This window comes from Plectropomus leopardus, chromosome 5, assembly GCF_008729295.1.
Source record: "Plectropomus leopardus isolate mb chromosome 5, YSFRI_Pleo_2.0, whole genome shotgun sequence".
NCBI classification, from domain to species: domain Eukaryota; kingdom Metazoa; phylum Chordata; class Actinopteri; order Perciformes; family Serranidae; genus Plectropomus; species Plectropomus leopardus.
This window is the reverse complement of record NC_056467.1, coordinates 13,266,872-13,282,820: the sequence shown is the minus strand read 5'-3', so window position 1 is coordinate 13,282,820 and position 15,949 is coordinate 13,266,872. Positions and strand designations below refer to the sequence as shown.

The 15,949-nt window shown below is 38.3% G+C and overlaps 1 protein-coding gene across 1 annotated transcript in view; it reads left to right on the top strand.

The window, feature by feature from the left end:
- LOC121943070 (cGMP-dependent 3',5'-cyclic phosphodiesterase) overlaps nt 1-12,070 on the top strand; it is a 121,101-nt gene extending 109,031 nt beyond the window's left edge. The window contains exons 20-31 of the mRNA XM_042486447.1: nt 1,201-1,278; nt 1,391-1,513; nt 1,611-1,681; nt 2,968-3,090; nt 3,183-3,270; nt 4,981-5,028; nt 5,997-6,071; nt 6,240-6,339; nt 7,607-7,719; nt 9,251-9,289; nt 9,456-9,562; nt 11,034-12,070. Of these exons, the coding sequence (XP_042342381.1) occupies nt 1,201-1,278; nt 1,391-1,513; nt 1,611-1,681; nt 2,968-3,090; nt 3,183-3,270; nt 4,981-5,028; nt 5,997-6,071; nt 6,240-6,339; nt 7,607-7,719; nt 9,251-9,289; nt 9,456-9,562; nt 11,034-11,268 (1,200 nt within the window). The 3' untranslated portion in view covers nt 11,269-12,070. The remainder of the gene's footprint in view (nt 1-1,200; nt 1,279-1,390; nt 1,514-1,610; nt 1,682-2,967; nt 3,091-3,182; nt 3,271-4,980; nt 5,029-5,996; nt 6,072-6,239; nt 6,340-7,606; nt 7,720-9,250; nt 9,290-9,455; nt 9,563-11,033) is intronic.
- Nucleotides 12,071-15,949: the final 3,879 nt, after the last annotated feature.

The following is a 15,949-nucleotide window of genomic DNA, read 5'->3' as shown; positions in this document are numbered from 1 at the left end:
ATTATCCAAGGAAAACTTTTTGGAAGAAAGAGTCCTTCAGTGACCGTTGAAGGAATGGGTGTGAGCAAGGGATTCTCATCCTCAACAATTTAAAAGTTTACCTATGTTTCAGACTTTAACAGACTTTCTGTTCCCAACCCTACGGCCCAGCTGAAATAGAAAAGTTTGTAGTAGTAGTGATTTTTAAAATAATCTTCAACAGCTGAAAACATGATTGTGTTGCATGACTGTTTTGGGTTACACTGGACCACTTAGGCCCCGCTCCTTTAAGAGCCTCATGAAGCCCAGGGGTGCTGGACGTGGTTCGCTTGGCCCCAGGCCAACCTATTAAACTAAAACCATGATTAGTGGAAGAGAGATCTATGGCCCAGCCAACAGTATATGGGCCCATGCGGGTAGTAAATGGGCTGTAAAATGGGCCCTTAATGGGATTGTCCACAGGTTCCATAATGGCCCCATGCCAGTTGTCCACTTGGGTTAGTTTACCAAAGTGGACCCCACATGGGTTATGCTTGGGCTACGTGGGTACCACATGGATATGGGCCCAAAATGGGAATCTTATCCAGGTAAATCCACCAATGTGGGCAACTGGCATTGGCCCATTATGGAACCCATGGAGAATCCCATATAGGGCTCATTTTTCAGCCCATTTATTACCCACATGGGTCCCACATATAAATGTTAACTATGGGTAATGTAGTTACTACTTTTAGCCTTCCCTGTGCAGGTTCTAGATGAAACCTTTGGAACATTAAAGGGTTCTCAGTAGAGCCCCTGGGTGGGTTTATGTTTGCACCCTTAGAAGGTAGAGTGGTTTGGTGGGAAAGAGGTAATGGGGGGGTTCTAGTGAAACCTTTCACAGATGGTTCTAGGTATACCCTTCATGTTGGGTTCTAGGTAGATCGCTCTGGATTCCTAGTGGAACTTCTATAAAAGTTTCTATCAGAAACCAAAAAAGGTTTCCCTATGGGGCCAAGCCAAAGAACCCTATATGCTTCTAGTTAGCACAGTTTTTTCTAAGAGTACAGTGTTTTGTTTATTTTTTCCAAATAAAGGAGAAAAAAAAGAAGAGAGGTCTTGGCTGTTCTACTCCTGGTGCTGTAACCGAACTGTGCATAAAATAATAGACAGGTATTTGTAACAGTAAATAAACTGTTGATTTGTGATAGTGTTGCTGTAATACGATGTTTGTTTCTCTAGTCTCTGCTCTACAAGAGAGTCCATGAAGCTCAGTTCAGGTCACACCTGGCCAATGAAATGATGATGTACCATATGAAGGTAAAATCACATTTGTACATCACACTCTCTAGCACACAACTCTCGACGGGTTGTTTTTACTGACTCTGTCCCTATTATTTACCCAATATGATTCAGTATGTGTACGTTGCAGGTCTCAGAAGAAGAGGTGACTAAGCTCCTGGTGACGGGGATTGAACCCGTGACAGAGATCCACCCCTGCTTTGCTGAGTTCACATACACACCACGCTCCCTAACTGATGACAGCACGCCTCTGGTAAGAGACGGAGGTTAAGAGAAAGAGAGAGACAGAGGGACACAGATTGTAGGGGGGAAGAAAAAACAATAACTGATTCTGCTATTTGTGTCTGCAGTGCGTCCTCAGCATGTTTGAAGACATGGGTTTCATCAACACATACAAGATTGACCTGCACACTCTTGCCAGGTCTGACAATCCAATTACTTTATACAATGAGTATTACACCCTGTGTGTGTGAGTGTGTCCTCCAGTTAAGTAGTCTGCATTAATAAATTGACCTCTGGTTTTTGATTTGCTGTTGATCTACTCTCTTCTTACTCATGATTTAATTAGTTGATCATATTTTTAAAGCTTTTCCATCATCTGATCACCTACTTGTCAACTGCTGTATTGTGTACTGGAGTGTTGGAGTGTGTTTGAGTGCTTTGGGGGTTGAATTATTCTAATTTTCGCTGACACTACAAGATCCAAAGCCCAACACCTGGGAAAAAGAGATGTAAGCACCTCTTGAGTGATAAAACTGACAAGACTTGGTCAGAATTGATCAGTAGAGCTGGAAATTATTTGAATATGCAACATGATTCAATTCAAATGTCTTTTTAAACCCAACTTAGAATTAATAGTTTCTGGTGCGACTTCATCAGCATTGAGACAAAGTTATATGTAATAGAGTTCCTTTCTTTCTTTAAATGTGTTGGATTTAGTTACACCTAGCGGTGAAGACACAGAACTGGGAGTTCTCCCATTTGCATTGTGGAAGTGTAAAGAGAACCGGATACAGCATGGGAGGCAGGGCGCCCTTTATTCTATAAAAGTTGCTCAATGGCGCATGAAATCAAAAGAGCTCAATTTCCATGTTATGAAATTACCCAGATCTTCTACATCATGGGGCCATTAGAGCAAATGCATGAGAGACTTGAATGGGGACAAAAATAATCTTATTGTGCGGCTCTTGAAGTTATGATGCTAAAAAAATTATCCACACGTGACGGACTCGGATGTTGTAATTCCACAATAAGCAACTATGTAAAAATTGGTTTCAAAGCCTGGCACTGTTGTGGAGGTTTGGTGTGCTAAGCTTGTAGGAGAACTGCTGTTGCAAACACACAAATGTATAAAAAAAAAAAAGTATGTTTGGTTTGTCCCTTCTGAGCTACTGTTGAAACAACATAGTGGACCCTGTGAAAGAGGACCCACTGTGTAGATATGAACAGCTCATTCTGAGGTAACAGAAACAGTGTTTCTTATTTTTGTCTAATTATAAACTTGTACAATTTCTTCCCATAGATGCCCCTAAATCCTACAAACTTGACCTTTAATAACTTTCCTCTCAGTTTTTATTTCATTGAGAAAAGAAAAAAAAAGAACAAACCTGCAACATAAACATTAAATCACTCAATTACATGCGCAACATGCATCACTAGTTGCATGCTGTGTTGAAGGTGATTATTAAACTCCTGCTTTGATGTCAGGTTCTGTCTGATGGTGAAGAAAGGCTACAGGGACCCTCCCTACCACAACTGGATGCACGCCTTCTCTGTCTCACACTTCTGCTACCTGCTCTACAAAAACCTAGGGCTTTCCAACTACCTCGAGTATGTATAAAACACTTACCTCCTGGTGACACATGTAGCCAAAAAATTAGCTGTTTCAACTCTTAACCCCCCATTCTTTATTCTCTTTGTAGGGATATAGAGATTTTAGCGCTCTTTGTCTCCTGTATGTGCCATGACCTGGACCACCGTGGCACCAACAATTCTTTCCAAGTCGCCTCAGTAAGACATATTATGTTTCTGCTTTATTAGAGGGCTTATAATGAAGCATCAAAAATGACACAAAGAAACATTAAATCACTCAATTACATGCGCAACATGCATCACTAGTTGCACACACACACACACACACACACACATATATATATATATATATATATATTCCCATAAGTTCTTGACAGGAAGCTATTTACTGTGACACTGTACCAGTAATAACACTTCATTCAGGACATGCATGATAAGGTAATGTTATCATTATCATCATATAATTTTTGCTGGAACTGTAATTTTTGGGAATTGTAATATTTTGCTAAAAAGTTTCAGTAATTGCATGGAAACAAATGTTTTGGGTGAACATTTGCAGATCTGTGAGAGCTAAACAATGAACCATTCCTTATGTTAGCTCTCAAGTTACTTGCAATCAAATAGCCCAATGTATCCTAATACAAACGGTTAGTATGACATGCTGAAAATGCACACGCAATGGTTTGTATAAAATGTTACAAATTAGCACAGCACAAATGATGGTACATTACTAACTTAGAGTTGTGTAAGTAATGTAAAGTTCTGGAGGTAAGGTTTAGGCAAGTAAAACAGTGCGGTTAAGTTTAGAAAAAGAAACATGATGAGGAGGTATTTTCACACAGGTCTTCTGGGGAAAGTCTTGCGTTTTGTGACCCTTCCATCGCCCCAAGCTGCCTCCTCCTAACTGGTCCGCCTCGGACCATTTCTTTCAGTACTCCCATCACCGGTCATGTGATCACAACCATCCAAAATATATGAGCTATGCCTGAACTGCTGGCTCACTATTATGTGGGATACATACATATTTTTCTGCATTACTTTTCATAAGAAAATATACGAACAGTGCATTAGAACAGCCTGATTATTCACACATTCATCCAGTGACCAACAATGTGCACAAAAATTCTAGAGCCTTTGTATAATTGTACCTGAGTAAATGGAAAATAGGCAACTTGAATATTGATAGATATTACATATGGGCATAATTAACTAATGTTAATGTCTTTATTATGATATATTTGCCAGATAGCCTATATGAAGTCTAAGTAATGTGTCAATCATTTATGTTGCACTGCATGTGTTATTTATTTATGTAGACTGGAGTAGCGTTCAATTATTCCATATTCATCAAAGTATACTCTATAGCTGTACTGGCTTATGATGAATAATATAATAGGGAAATGATTATCTCTCCCGATTTGGTCCCCTCAATGTTGATTCCATGGCTACGGCCTTGATGCAAAAGTAAAAAGGAATAATGAATATACTGCTGCTCTACACTGCTGAATAGAGTGCAGCAGAGCAGCACTGCACTCGCACTAAAAATTCTGACTAGAAATTGACTTTTAGATCCTCAGACTGGAGAACGTCAATAAGAGGCAGGCTCATGGTGATATCAGAGTCAGTGAATTCGCCCCGCTGAGACTCTACATGTCACTGTGATTAGAAGCATGTTGCTCTGCTCCACTATAATCATACACAACCCTCTGGCACCTAAGTGATGCACACACCAACTCTCATTATGCAACAAAGGTCATCAGCTTCTTTAATGATTGTTCTATTTGAAGATTGATATTCGAGCTGACAATTAGAGTTAAGAGAATGAATTTATTAAAGGTTGTCTCATTTGAATTAATATATTGCGTACAATAAGAGGACTGTGTTTCATTTTTCTGTTTCTATTTTCAGCAATCTGTGCTGGCTGCTCTCTACAGCTCAGAGGGATCTGTGATGGAGGTAAACTGGCAACCAGTTATATTACATCACAGGGATGTGGGAGAGTTGACTGGGAACCTATTGCAGCTATAACAGCATGAGGGATCTGTGCTTATGCCTTTATATTCATTCCTTTATTTAATTTTTATTTTTTAGTTTTGTGTTATGCCAAACATTTGGGTCATCCCACATGGGATTATAAGACACTGTTATGTTACATACATCTTCCAGTTAAAGATCATAAAAAGCATGTGTAGAAGGAAAAGAAACACAAAATAAAAACAAAAAACAAATGAAAGGCTCACACAAGAAACTAATACTGTAAATATCTACAGATTATCTTGCTAAAGAGCTTCTGTTTTCATCTCTAATTTTGTGCACCTTCCAAATTTACCAAAATGAACATTTTTATCCCACTAAGCACAGCATTGTGCAGTTTACAATCAAAAGTAGAAGAGTAGAAAATACAACAGAACTCATTTTCTATATGGTTTAGTCAGCACTATACCAGATACACTTTTCTTCTTCAAGATTAACATACTCTTCCATTTCAGCAGTGAAATGGAAAATACCAGATCTCAAAGAGCTGTCCCTTTTTGTGTGCTTCTGATTTACATACATGTTAGGACAGAATATTAGAGGCACCTCTGAATATATAATGTAATCCACACCAGCACTTATTATAAGCTCAGTGCTATGTAGTGTGTTATATTATGCACTTTGTAGGACTTAACTTTGTAGGCTGACCAAATACAATTTTCTTATATTCATTTGCTCCTTCCTTGTTGATTAACTTCAGTGTGTGTGATCTACTAATATTGTTTTGTGCTGGTATGACACCTAGTGGCCAAAATCAAACTTAATTTCCTTGCAGCAGTGATCAGTGGGAGGCATGAAAATGTGCTTGTTGCATTGCAACATGACTCAACACTCAGCAGTTTTAAAATGTGATCATTCATTTTCCTATCTTGCTCTTTTTGCCATGACAGAGACATCACTTTGCCCAGGCCATCGCAATTCTGAACACTCACGGCTGCAACATCTTCGAGAAGTTCAACAGGAAGGTAAGATAGAAATCTGACATTCACACATTGCACATTTCCATTTACTTAATTCTGCTAGCTAAATGTTTGGATTTTGTGTGTGTCTGTGTGTGTGTGTGTGTGTGTGTGTTGTTGTTGTTGTTGTTGTTGTTGTTGTTGTTGTTGTTGTTGTTGTTTTTTCTTTTTTAGGACTACTCTCGCATGCTGGATTTGATTCGAGACATCATTCTGGCTACAGACCTGGCTCACCACCTTCGCATTTTCAAGGACTTGCAGAAGATGGCTGATGGTACGTCCCAGTAGTTCAGTATGCAGAGCCACGTCTCTACCTTTGTTTCAAACTCACAACCCCAAACAGCAGAGGGAGACTTGGTTTAGATGCATCATCCAGAGCAGTGACACCAATTTATTTATTTTTCCTTAGATTAGAATGGGCTGATTTCACAAGAGAAAACAGAAAAACATGCAACATGAATATTTGATGATGCATATTAGAAACTCCCCATTTTGATCATTTTGTAATGGTCACAAGTAAAACTTCATATTTTTCTTACATGCCACCCTTTAGAAGCCAAAAATGTTAATACCCCCCACCCCACCTCACAATTTCTAAATATCACCTGTGACAATACTTGGAGAAGCAACTAATTAAAAAAGATCCATGTTGAATTTTAGTGAAGTAAAAGTCAGCATGATAGCATCAGAAGAATCTTGTTTGTTTATTTTCACTACATAAATCACTCTGTATTTTCCACCTGCTCATCCATGCCCCACCTGCAGTGACTCCACGCTCCCTCAGGGAGGCCGACCCCACAGTTTTAGAACCACTGGTTTATGTTCAATTTTTGGCTAAATAATCAATGCCAAGTACACAGCCTGTGAAATTATGAACCCTTTTCCTCAGCTTGCTCCCTTCTTGGCGCCACCGAAAAAGCATATACTGACTACAGTTTTTCATTATGTTGCGACTTCCTTTTCAAAGATCTGAGGTCAAACTTGCAGTATTCATCAGTGACACTCTCAGTAATCCTCTTCTTTTATTGGACTATTTACCCCTTTGAGGAGACAGTTGCTTACTGCGCTCTTATATAGTATAATTGGCTGTAACCTCCTGCCCAGTGGTTTGTTACGCCTGAATGCAACCAATTATAAGTTATCCTGAGTGGATGTCTCCCCAGTGGAATCAATTTTGTGCTGTTAAAGTAATCCAAGGACATTAAAAGCTTCTAAATGAGTTAGCAACTGCCTCCAAACCACAGAGTGTGTAACTTGTCAATCATGGACAAAGACAGTTTGACCTAACATAGAATGGAAATATACAGAATTAAGATGTCACTGAAACATCATTTCTGTCCACTAAATGTCCACAGACTGTTTGTACCTAACATACAGCCATGCCTAACATAGTAAGTGGCTGTTTTTGAGACTAAAATGCAGTGAGTTGCAAAAAAATTGAACTTTTACAGCTTTGTGAAGCTGTGGTTCTCACCAGACATCTATGCCTATGTGTAAATGCAGCATAGATAGAGTCACTGTTTTGCATGTGTGTGTTTCAGATGGATACAACCCAAAAAGCCGTACCCACCGCTCCATGCTGTTGTGCCTGTTGATGACATCGTGTGACCTGTCGGACCAAACCAAGGGCTGGAAAACCACACGCAAGATTGCTGTCAGTTCACAGTCTAAACCAGTGTCTATACTTTCCATTATTCCCTTACATAAACCACAAATCTGGCTAAATGTTTCTAGTTGAACTGCAAGACAAAGAAAGATGCTCCGGTGTGTACGCCCATTCGTCACCACATTAGGAAATATCAGGTTTAAAGATCTACTGTGTAGGATTGAGTTGCATCAGATGGTGTCGGTTGAAAACCTGTAACTTCTGTTGTGTGCCAAGTGTGTAGGAGAACTACCACGGCAGACACGAAAACACAAGTGGCCTTATTTAGAGCCAGCGTTTGAGTCTGGGCTACTGTAGAACAACATGGCAGACTCTTTGGAAGAGGACCCCCTCTGTATGTAGATATTATCTGCTCACACTAATGTAACGAAAACCCAACAATTCTCATTTTATGATGATTAATGAAAACTTAGTTCTGAATATTATATATCATTTATGCCAATAGATGACCTTAAATCACTTGACCTTTAATTTTGGGATTAACAAACAATATATAAATCAGCACACAGATATTTAGGTCATAGAATTTTATGCTACACATGTACACATATACAATCATGTTAATGTGTCTCAGTGTTAGTCCAATTATACATGTAATTTGAAGAATTATTAAAATTTATGTTTAGTTTTTAGTGTAGCACAAGTTGCACACTGCCATTTAAAACAATATTTGATATGATGTAGTGAAAGGACTGCCGTTTCAGACAGTATTTTCTGTCTCTGTTAGTTGACATGCACAAGCAAGACATTTCTCCACTGAGTTACAGCAGTATCTGTTCCCACTGGGAACCACCAGTGCATTCCTAAAGACTTCCAGTTCCCTATGACTATACAGTAAAACTGACCCCTTTCTAGGACAATAAAGATTATGAGGTGCTTAGCTTACAGTAGGAAACAACCATTATTTTCTATTCTGTGAAACTGCACTCCATTTTAAGGATTAGGTTTAATCTTGGTCTGCCCCCTTTTTAACACCAAACCCCTGACCCTTGTCCTAAATCCTGCACCCTAAATCTCCAAACACCTAACACCTACAGCAAATGCAATGTAATCCTTACTCCTGAAACTGGAAACACATTTCCGTTTAACAGGGCCTGGCTTATACTGATGTCAGTTAGTATATTCATTTCTCACCAGCCAGAAAATTCATTGTGATTAATGGGAAAAAAAACCAATTACACCAAATATTGAACTGTAATAAAGGGGAATTACATTTTATTTCAGATTAGAGAATCAATTTGATTGACATTCAAATTATAATAATATTTTCAAACATGTCCCCCAAAGCTAAAAAAACAGACAGGATGTTATTACATAGTAAACTGTAATTTTATATTTTAATTAATTTATGCTAATTAAAAAGTTATATAACAATCCAAACATCTAAACTGAGATGAATTTTTTGTTGCTTTATTGTGTGACATTACAGATGAATAAGTATATTAAGTGAAACGATAATGTCACTGTGAGAGTGAAACCATATGAACAGTAACAAATGTCGGCCTCTTTGTGTCCACAGGAGCTGATTTATAAAGAGTTTTTCTCTCAAGGAGATCTGGTAAGTGTCAGTGTGCACTGGCTGTTAAATGACGTGAAATTATTCAATTTGTAGCTGATGCGTGTGTCATTTTACACAGTAGAGAGCTTGTTACTCATCTCTGTTTGTATTTGTGTTTTTTTCTGTGTGTGTGTGTGTGTGTGTGTGTGTGTGTGTGTGTGTGTAGGAAAAAGCCATGGGCAACCGGCCCAGTGAGATGATGGACAGAGAGAAAGCGTACATCCCAGAGCTACAGATAAGCTTCATGGAACATATCGCCATGCCCATTTACAAGTGCGTACGAAGAGTTGACCCCTTTAATTACATATCACTTTGTGTTATGGTCAGGACGAACCTTAGTCAACACGTTGCAAGTATTGAACACAGACAGAGAATTGTCAAGTAGGAAAAATTGCTACTTCTGACTACGTCAACTTCGTATTTTTGTGTCTTTCAGCTATTTGTTTTGGTTTTATGTTCCCCCAGCTTTACTGCTTTGTTTTGCTCTCACCAGCTGCATTTTTTGCCCCAGCAGGCTACTGGGGCAGATGAACAAAAAAGCTATAATAGTCTCAGTGTACGCTACCTGGCTAACATCAAATAGCAGACAAACACAATAATTGACGAGCTGGTGAACACAGTGGAGCATTTATCAGTCAGATATTTCCCTCAGGAGCAAAACGGAGCTAAAAAGAGAGTGAATGTTGGACTGAGGGCAGCCAGAGACATGACTCTAAATGAATGATAGTGTTACTCAGTGTCTGCTGGATATGAAAATAAGCAACTGCTTTCTAACATGTTCTCTACATTAACTCTCTACATTAACTTAATAGGGTGACATGTCTGTTATGTTTGGGTCCTCGTGCACTTGCCAAATCTAGCCAAAAGATTAAGTTTTACAAAATGAAAAGAACGCCAAATAACACCAGTGGAAAAATATGTCATGTACGACATTAGAATAAAAGAAATGAAATCATAAGAATATTTAATCAAATTATGATTTTCAACTTCATAGAGTGCTGTAGGAATGATTTATTTGTAGGCCAACTTGAAAGTTAATATCGCCCTGGTTCCCGCAACAAAAAGCCAATGGCATTATTCCATTGGATTTTGTATGGCGAAATCTGTGGCAAACAAATGTTTATGATACTTATAAGTTTTGTTCAGCAAGATAATCTTCAGTAAAAATCACCACATTTCTGATTTTTTCAATGTAAATGCAATTTGCAAGAAGTAAAAACCTACCTTTGGGCTATAAACACACAATTGTACAACTTTATCGTTGCTACCACAAAGAGGCTGTAAAGCAGTGTTCGGCGTGAGAACATTTTGTAGTCTCATTCAGCCAGTTGTGAGTAACCGCCTTTTTTAAGACACATTAAAACTTCATATTTCCCGAGAAGGGCATTTACTGACATATTATATGTCATACAACAAAATATAAAACTCTCGCAAGCATGTGTTAACCACAGACCTTATTTAAGGCTTCTAACCAAAAACCCTTTCAAAAAAAACACGGCCCTAAAGATGAGGCAACCAGGAGAGCTAAAATGCTAACTGATTAACGGATTTCAGGACTTGCTACTCCTTCAGGACTTGCTACTCCTGCAGCGCTCTATTTTGGATTGTAAAAATTTGGGCATGTTCTCAGGCTGGTGCAATAAAGAGCCTTCTATTGTACAGTAGTCATGACACCTCACCTCATAAAGTATCACAATAATGCGCATCTTAACTCACAAGTCATCACTGCCCTGTGTCCTTTCAGGCTCTTATCTGAACTTTTTCCTGGGGCCACTGAGCTGTACGAAAGAGTGGCAGCAAATCGGGAGCAGTGGACCAAAGTGTCCCACAAGTTCACCATCCGTGGGTTGCCTAGCAACAACAGCCTAGACTTCCTGGACCAGGAATACGAGCTGCTGCAGTCCCAGGGTGCTTTCGGGAGCGATGACCACTGCCTCAATGGTTGCCTTGACGATGCAGAAGGAGGGAGGGGTCAGTGACAACAGACGGGCTGCTGATGGTTTCTTGAAGTTTTCTGTGGTCCAATAAGAGGCTGAGGATACCTTTTTAGCGACCTGAGAGGAAGGGATCTCTCTGCTGTCAGTCACTTAGATGCTTAGCAGGCCATGCAGAACGGACAGGACAAAGTTTCAAACTAATCGAATCAGACAAGTGATTTGAAACAAGCGGATCCATCTGAGCTGGTTCAGTGATTAGATGCTACATGTTGCTTGTGTCTCCAGTTCAGGAAAGCAGATGTTGGTGACTTTTATCTTTTTCAGCAGCTATACTGGAAAAATAAATTTTTAACCACATGTTCATTCATACAGTACTGATCCTGATTAAGATTGTAAAAACACACACACGCTGACACACATATGTACATGCGCAAACTGTTTAGACACAGAAAAAAACATTCTTATGGAAAAAGACTACTTCAACATATAACAGTGAGATAAAGTGCTATTCTTTCTGTAAAATGTTTCATAATAGCTTATATTGATTTCGATGGCTCAGCTTTGTTCACACTGAAGCAGCTGCCATAGTCCCTCACCTGATGCTTATGAATGCATGCTGTATGGACACCTCATGTTTTCATGAGTTCATGTTTATTCCTTTGATCTTCATCCGTGCTGATTTCTCCATGGCTGTAAGGAATTAATGCAGTAGATTTTTATACCATCAGAGCAGATTTTTATATTCAGCTCTTCAAAATATAATGACTTAATTCATCAACATGACGATGGAAGAGGGAAATTTAGTTTATTTACCTAAACCGTATTAAACTGTCATGTGTATTAACTTTTTCTCATTTTATGAAGGGACAAATTGACAATCACTGATCAATGACAGAGTCACATATTCCCAGCCATAACACTCCATGCATAAAACATGACAAAAACACACACCCTGTGCATATTAACTGCATGTCAGAGCATCAAGTATGTATCCACACCTCGGATAAAGGTCGCTCATGACCGAAAAACTTCAGTTTATTTTTCTCTGCCATCCTTCCCACTCCTTTGCACCATTCTCACATCCTTTTACTCTTTCCAATTTCTTCATAAACCACTTTTAACCGAGAGCAACTGAAGCCCTTTAAAAAGATCCATCTCATCTGTTAGTGTAAATGTGCCAGAGTAGAGCGTGTCCTATGGAGTGTGTCATCGAGTGTGTCATATGGATCTGCCTTATTGCGCATCTTTGCTGCCTTTCTTAGAGCTTTTAATATATGAAAAATTTAAATAAAGAGTCTGTTTAGTACGTATGTTGTATATTTGTTATAGACATAGTTTGAGTATCAATGTGGTGGATGAATGATCACAATGCTCAAAAGATGTATATTTGTGAAATACCTGTGTGAAGACCTCAGATGTCATGTTCACTTCTTTCTATTTTAAGTTAAATATACAAACTTATATGTACAACCACCAGTTGATATTAGGAAGAACAAAGTTCTCAATGCACCCAAAAAACAGTTTTCAAGAAGGAACTAGAGATGTAGCCATGACAGAAATAACTTTGTCCTGAAAACATCAACAGTTCACTCGTGCCGCATCCCAAAGGAAAAAAAATTTTAGAGTTCTCAGATTGTGCCTCGTGAAAAAAAAAAAAAAAAAAAAGGAGCCATGGGGTTTTGTGTTACAATATGCCATATTCAGTTTTACCTTACAATGTTTAAAATAGGAAATACTGCGGAGTAAGGGTGAAGTAGTCACAGAATAGTTATGCGACTTCTGTAATGGACATCACTACCAGGCTGTGCGTAGAAGGGTGAGAGTGTGAGAGCAAACGTGTGGATGTAAAAGAGGGTGTATGGATGAGAGAAAGAGAGAGGGGGGACTGGAGGTAGTTAAGATCAAGAGGGGGATGTTTGCTATAACCAGTCTTTACAAACCTTATGTTAATAGATGCAGAGTCAAACCTCAACTGATCTTGCTCGAATCTTTTCAGTTGATTATGAAGGTACATGAAAGCAAAAATATTGCAATCACAGGATTTAGATATACAATTTTCTCCTGAGAGGGTCTCATGAGGGTGCATCAGGGAGGAAGGTTAATTGGTTAGAAAAGTAGTTTGATGTATGTTTTATTCCATCATTGGGATTTGCATCAGCGCAATTGGATGGAATTGTGTGATCTGCCTTGGTCTGCTTCATGGACTGAATATTTTTTACTATAAATTCTTAAAGGGCGTGCAGATGTATTTGTAGACTCTCTCTTTCTTGAGCTCTTTCTCTCCCCACTTCTGTTGTTTTTAAACCACCGTTTCATACGTACCTGCCTTTTTCATGTGCAATATGAAGTGTCTGCCTCTGTGACTTTGCATAGATTCCTATGTAAATACCTATGCCTCTTGTTAAATTATTATAAGGTCTGACTTTCCAAAGGCATTTAAGTGTTAGATCATAATAAAAAAATAAAAATAAAATGCCTGTCACCGCTTTAATCCTAAAATGCTTTTGAGAGTTCAGACCTCAGACAGTTTTCTATTGTGTGTATCTGTCCCTTTATGTTTGTTTTAGAGAGTCAGGGCTAAATGTGCCAAGCAAACATCCTCTACTTCCTGGCCAAGCTGCAAAGTGAAAAACAGGATATTATTTTTGTTTGTGGAGGACTGTGTTCATATAAAACTTTTCTGATACATAATGCCCAGGTCTGAAATTGCGGCTCATCCAGGAAGTATGAACCTAATCTATTTCCCATCATCACAGAACAGCAGGACTCTAACCTGTGATGTAATGTCATTGTATTGATCACCTGTGACATAATTGTTAAAAGTGGCAAAATATAATTGCTGTAAATATCAAAGTTTTAAAAGAAAATGTTACTCGATTGTCTGTCATTATTACAATGGGAAGTATTTCAATTCTGTAATGTATTTAAAGTGGTTGCATCCTGTTGTCTTATTTTCATGCCATGTTTGAACAACCCCGAGCTTAGACTTTTAGACAGAGGTGATGAAAGGAAAACATATGTGTATTTAGGTTATACATATGATATTCTATCACACTTAAAAACCCAAATGAATCTGAGATGTAAACATGATGCTTATATTGAGGACTAAATCATCTGTTAATTATTTGTTTTGTTGAGTTCTGAGTGCTGGTGGTCTTGTTCTTATTCAGATGTAATGAACAAGGACATTTTTTGACAAGAAGACAAATGGATGAAATTTTGAGATTTTTTTCTTTCTTGGAATAAATCTGGTGAAAGGCTCCTTGGTTTCTGTCTCTGAAGGTGCACACAACATTTTGTTGTTTGGAAGAAGCTCAGGTGACATTAGGGCTCTGCAACACAGATTACATCATCACAGTGGCGTCTCTGTTGATCCTGTCAGCCTATCCCACATACTGATACTGTATAAGCAGGGCCAGCTTAACACACTTGGGACCCGGGGGGGGGGGGGGGGTTTGAGCTTTGGGTGGGATGAGGCTCCAGTGAGGGCATGCACTTAATATTTTGCCAAGAATATAACGTATTAGGCTCTTCCTTAAACCAACCAACTAACGTAAAAGTGAAATCAAACATATATTATAATATATCTTGTTAGAAACAAAAGCTATTTTTTAAAGCTTTGCATTTGGCATCCCAGTTAGAATCTAAAGGAATTCCAGTTTGTAAGCGGACCTTAGAAATTCTTTGTGGGAGCAATAATTGATCATTTATTTTGAAAAAATGTGTACACATTGCATGCAAAGTTATGTAAGTGCAGACTACACCAATAAGACCAGGACCATTTTATATTGAAAATATAAAAGCAGAAAAGCTAACATGTACATCCCCTTAAAAGCAAGTAATTCCTGAACACAGACCAACACATAAATGTAATCTGTCAAGAGGTGCATCTAAGAGATGAGTCCATCCAGCTTGTTCAAAGACTCAGACAGCACAGAAAAGCCTAAACCCAACAGCACACAAACTCATAACAAGACATACATTAAAGCACAGTGATGAGCTTTACACCAGAATTCAGACAGCAGTAGAAAATAACATTAAATAAAAACTTAAATTAAGAGATGGTTTTATTTTACAATATCCACATGTAGATAATGTAACAGCAGGTGCATTCTGCAGTAGTTTTTCTTTTGATAGCCTCCTATAAATACATATTTCTGATATTAATTATTTACTTGACTAAAAGTTTGAATGCAGGACTTTTACTTGTAATGGTGTATGTTCCAGCAGTGGCAATACCACTCTGCAAAAATACTCCAGTTAAAGGAAAAGTCTTGCACTCAAATGTTTTTCTTAAGTAAAATTACAGAAGTATTTGCAACAAGATGTACCTCAGAAGAAGTACTCATTATGGCCCCAGGCAGTGCTTGGAAATTTTACTATGAAATAAGATTGTTGTTTTTGATGTGTTAATGTGTAAGCACTAGCTATGTTAATGTTTCAGTTGATGGAGGTGGAGGTGTGTACACAACAACGCATTACAATATGAGCTCCTATGTAGTTTGAAGTAGGCTATAAGGAACTGTTAATTATGAGAGAGGAAGGGTAGTGCAAAAAAAAGAGGTGATATTTAAGCACTGGAGAAGGACTTATGGTTTTGGATTTAGCTTTAAGGAAGGACATTCAACATTAAGACAATTTTGTATTTAATTTAATTACTCTCAGAACCTCCAAAACCCCAAGATGGTTTAAAGGCCTTTTCACATAAATAAATTAAAAATCA